Source organism: Panthera pardus, unplaced genomic scaffold (assembly GCF_024362965.1).
Source record: "Panthera pardus isolate Hobbes unplaced genomic scaffold, ASM2436296v1 HiC_scaffold_4, whole genome shotgun sequence".
NCBI lineage: Eukaryota > Metazoa > Chordata > Mammalia > Carnivora > Felidae > Panthera > Panthera pardus.
The window spans coordinates 9,405,117-9,410,538 of record NW_026526969.1 but is presented as its reverse complement, the minus strand read 5'-3'; the positions used below and the strand labels follow the sequence as shown (position 1 = coordinate 9,410,538).

At 39.7% G+C, this 5,422-nt stretch overlaps 1 protein-coding gene across 1 annotated transcript; it reads right to left on the bottom strand.

Annotated features, from left to right (window-relative positions):
• Positions 1-2,506: 2,506 nt before the first annotated feature.
• On the bottom strand, positions 2,507-3,466 carry LOC109251067 (olfactory receptor 2AE1). Its single transcript, XM_019422359.2, has one exon. It carries the CDS (start codon positions 3,464-3,466, stop codon positions 2,507-2,509), a length of 960 nt encoding a protein of 319 aa, XP_019277904.2.
• Between the last annotated feature and the right edge of the window lie 1,956 nt (positions 3,467-5,422).

Genomic DNA, 5,422 nt, shown 5'->3' with positions numbered 1-5,422 from the left:
GTTCATGAATTTGAAGACTTGATATTTTAAGACATCCATACTACCCAAAGTGATCTACAGAGTCAATGCCATCGCTATCAAAATCCTAATGACATTTTTTTTCAGAAATAGAAAAATCTATCCTAAAATTCATATGGAATCAAGGGACCCCAAATAGCCAAAACAATCCTGAAAAGGAATAAAACTGGAGAAATCACACTTCCTGATTTCAAAAGTTACTACAAAGTTATAGTTATCACAAAAGTGTGATACTGGCATAAAGATAGACATATAGACCAATGGGACAGAATACAGAGCACAAGAAGCAACCCTCAGATACATGGCCAAATGATTTTCAACAAGGATGCCAAGATCCTTCAATGGTGAAAAGACAGTCTTTTCAATAAGTGATGCCAGGAAAACTGGATATTCACATGCAAAAGAATGAAGTTGAACCTTTACCTTACACCATATACAAAATTTAACTGAAAATGTATCAAAATTCTAATGTAAGACTTAAGACAATAAACATAAGGGGAAACCTTCATGATATTTGCCAATAATTTCTTGGATATGACACCCAAAGCACATGCAACAAAGGTAAAAATAGGTAAGTTGGAATACCTCAAAATTTAAAACTTCTGTTCATCAAAGGACACAATTAACAGAGTGAAAATGCAACCTATGGAATGAGAGAAAATATTTATAAGCCACATATCTGAAAAGGGGTTAATATCTGGAATATATAAAGTGATGATAATAATGTAGTGTTAAATCTCTTCTCAAGGGGAGCCTATATAAAACTATGTTATTTACTTTTGACAGGTGCTAGCATTGCATGAATACCCTCCATAGAGTTGGCCTAAATTGTTTCATTCCCAAATAATCTTATAGCATCCCTGACAAGGCCATAGTTGTATGTGTAGAAAGAGAGGTAGCAGAACAACCACCTCTAGCTAATTGGGATTGTGAACTCACTGTTTGTGCAAAACACTTGAGCCTTCAGAAACAACCCAGGCACAGTTTCTATAAAAATCAATTCCACTTGGGGTGCCTGGGTGGCTCAGTCGGTTAAGCATCCAACTCTTGGTTTCAGCTCAGGTCATGATCTCATGGATCGTGAGTTCGAGCCCCATGTCAGGCTCTGCACTGACAGTACAGAAACTGCTTGAGATCCTCTCTCTCTCTCTCTCTCTCTCTCTCTCTCTCTCTCTCTCTGCCTCTTCCCTGCTCTTTCTTTCTCTCAAAATAAATAAATAAACTTAAAAAAATCATTTCCACTTGATACTGGAATGTTACAAGGTAAATCCAGTCTTAGGGCTAGATGGATAAGAAGGCACCCAACTGGTGGCTCATCTTATAGAATGCCAAAAAGCTGTTTCTGAAAAGGAAAATACTTTCTTGTGAAAAAAAGGCATAACTTTGCTCTCAAAGTGTTATTCTTCTTGAAGATGGTCCCAGGGCTTCACGACTTTTTTCAACTAATAAGGAAGTAAGATATAGAAATTTTCCTCACTTTGGAATCCCTCAGATCATTAGATCTCAGAAAAATTCACTGAGATGTCAGATCTCTTTGCATTTGCATGGGATTAACATCTGGCTGTCTGAAACAAATGAGTCTTGCCAAGCCATCTACTGTATTATTCATTTTTATAATCTCTTCCCCTTTCTGAGTTAAATATCATTAATGTCATGTGAGATAGTTAAAACAATCTACATTCTTTTCATTTATTAATTTATGCAACAAATAGCTGTTGCACACTTACTTCATGTCAGGCTCTTTTCTTGGCTCTACTGAGACAATAGTAAACAAAGTAAAGTCCTTGCCCTCGGTTTCTCATGTTCTAGTAAGACAAACAATAAGTATAATATAATATAATATGCAAAATTATGCAAAATAGTATTATAAAGTTGAAGCAGGGGACAGAGGATGCAGACTGCTGTTTTAGATATGGTAGTCAGGGAAGCACATTTTGGCAAGGCTACATTTTTAAAGAAATCAAAAGGAAATGAGGGAGCGTCTAGTAATTTCAAGAGTTGATCTTGGATTTCTTAGCCTCCAGAACAATGAGAAAATAAAATGCTTGTTGTCTAAGCTGCCTAGTGTATGGTATTTTTGTTATAGCAGCCCAAATGGGCCAAGATAGTGCTCTACAGTGCTTAGGTGCCTGAGACCACAAGAATACTGGAATTATATGCTAACCACTTGATTTTGGCAATAGTCATCAGGTATCTGGAGCCTTGAAAAGTCTTAGAGGTTTACACAGATCGGCTAAGGAGTTTATCCCATTCCACTCTTTTTTTTTAACATTTTATTATATTTTAAAGCTTATTTATTTATTTTGAGAGAAAGTGTGAGAAAGAGTAAGACGGGAAAAGGATAGAAAGAATCCCAAGCAGGGTCTGTGCTCTCTGCCCCAACACAGGGCTCAATCTCATGAACCGTGAGTTCATGACCTGAACTGAAATCAAGAGTCAGAGGCTTAACTGACTGAGCCACCCAGCACCCCCCATTCCACTCTTATACTCAGGATAACTGCAATTGCCATCTCTGAGTGAGAATCTCCCTCCCCATCACTCCTCTCAGAGCCTTGGCTACATCCTTATTCCGGAGAGTATAAATCAAAGGATTCAGGGTAGGAGTAATGATGCTATAGAACACAGAACCAACTTTGTCTTGCAGTGGAGTTCTCTGGGACCTGGGCCTCATATATGAGAAGACGCAGGCACCAAACCAAAAGGAAACCACAATGAGGTGAGAGCTACAAGTGGCAAAAGCATTTCTCTTACTCCCAGCTGAACGCATCTGAATGACACTGTGGAGAATGAAGGCATACGATGTAGAAATGAAGAGGGTGGGGAGGAGGAGAAGTACAATGCTGATGATGTACACTATGGTCTCATATACAGTGATGTCTCCACACACCAACTTCAAAATAGCTGGAAACTCGCAATAGAAGTGGTGGATTTTTCGAGACCCACAGAAAGGTAAGTGCATCAAGATCACTGTGTGAATTAGAGAGTTTATGGATGCTCCCAACCACGACATGACCACCATCATCAGTCCCACCTTTCTGTTCATGAGAACAGTATAGCGAAGTGGATGACAGATGGCAACATAGCGGTCATAAGACATGAGAGCTAAGAGAAGACACTCAGCACCACCCAGAGACAAATACAGGAAGTGCTGGGTTGCACAGCCCACAAAGGAGATGGTCTTCTTGCCAGATAGGTAGTTGGTAGCCATCTTGGGGATGGTTGTGGAGACATGCATCAGATCCATGAGGGAGAGCTGGCTGAGCAGGAAGTACATGGGTGTATGAAGCCGAGCATCAGCACAGATGAGGAGAATAGTGAGCATGTTGCCACTCACCGCAATAAGGAAGACCACTATGGTTAAAGAGAAAAGGAAAAGATGGGTGAGAGAGTCATCAAAGAGCCCTTCAAGGATGAAGTCTGCCAGAGAGGTCTGATTCCTCTGCCACATGTCCCCTTTCTCAATCCTGGGGAAAGAGGAAAGAGATGAGTGTGATATCAGAAATACCGGGGTTCAGCACACCTGACAGTAAGCACCTTTTAATCTAGCAAAGAATTTGAGAAGAGAATTTTTTTCTATTTCTGATTATTCAACAGCTCTAATTATTGAAATAAACTTTTAGAAAAAGAACTCAAATCTCTCTTCACAAACGTGATTAACTCTGAAAATCCAGAATATCTACATTCTGTTAAGTGCCATTCTTCAAAACAGAGTCTCTCCTCATTAAGGAAGAAGTGTGTGTATGTGTGTGTGTGTGTGTGTGTGTGTATACACATAAGGAAGAAATATATATATATACACATACATGTGTATATACACATATATTTTTATACACATATATGATGTATATTTTATATATTTTATATACCTCATATACGTGTATTTTTATACACATTATATATGTGTATATCTTTACACACATATGCTTTTATATGTGTATATATACTTTATGTGCACTAAATTTTATATACTTTATATAGATACTTATGAGCATGTGTACTTTTTTATAAGTATAAATATAAACATATACATTTAGTGGATTGTACAAAAATTTGGCCTTACACAGTTGTGAAAGCTGGTTAAGCTGTCTATATAAGGTTGTCACCTTTGTGTCTGATCGTGGAACTTGAGGTCTGTAGGGCAAGTGGTAAGGAAGGGAAAATGGATGTAAAGGGTGGTAGATCAAGGGCAGACTGGAATATACAAGCCTGAGCTACAACCGCACAAGGGCAGACTGAAACCCATGTCAGTTCTTGTTGTCTCTGGAATTGGGGGATGTGGTTATTTGGAAGAAGCAGGGGCTCTTCCTAATGAGGCTAAACATGCACACCTGGCCCAGAAATCAGAGAGGATAAGTTAGGAGGATCCAGGGAAACACAGAGCAATCGCGGGCCCAACAGCTGCTTTCACACCAATGAGATTAAGTCAGCAGATCAGCAACCACATATGTAAACTACAAAATGGCTACTTCCTTTATGCCCTCTAAATCTCCCTTAGAATCTCTCCTATGGCCCATCTTCACCAGAAAAGCACAAAAATGGGAATTCTGGGAAGTATAATTCACCCTAGCAAAGAGGACATATTACAAAACCACCAGAGCCCACCCTCTGTTGGCTGGACATTCATACACATTTCCTTAAAGCCAATGAACACAACAAAGTCATTCTTCTTCCTAACATAACTATCCTGCATACAACTAAAAATGTGCAAAATATTTGTATAAAAATAGGGAAGAAATACCCATTACTATCGTCCACAAAATAAGTCATCCTATCCAAGCACCAATGCATTCTGTGGACCACAGTTAGCACTTTCAGTCACTCCTGTTCATGTCAATGGACTCACAAGCAAAGTAGCCATGGCAACAGGGATGGTGGTTATGCATGGGCTCAGCAACATGGACCTCTACTCACCGAAGCGGGTCTAGCTACAACCACTGCTGGGTGCCCAGTCGGCCAACAGCAGAGACCAACACGGAGTCTCTGATAAGGCAGCATTCACCAAAGGAATCAGCCAGCTACCTGGTGGCACACTGATTATGTTGGACTGCTTCCAATGCGGAAGGGACAATACTGTGTTCTTACTGGAATAGACACTTACTCTGGATATGGTTTCATCTTTCTTGCCTATAGTGCTACTGGCACAACTACCACCTGCAGACTTATAGAATACTTTATTCAACATGATGGTATTCCAAGAAGCATGGCTTCTGAATAAGAAATTCATTTCACAATAAATGAAGTGTGGGATTGGGGCCATGCTCATGGAATCTACTGGACTTACCACAGTTTCCACCATCCTCAAACAACTGGCTTGATAGAATGGTAGAACAACAGCCTTTTGAAAACTCAGTAACAACACAATGGAGCGATGTCCTCCAGAATGTGGTATGTGCTCTAAGTCTGC

Excerpts from the sequence above, each read along its gene's own strand:
- LOC109251067 (XM_019422359.2), bottom strand. The coding sequence starts at position 3,466 with ATGTGGCAGAGGAATCAGACCTCTCTGGCAGACTTCATCCTTGAAGGG.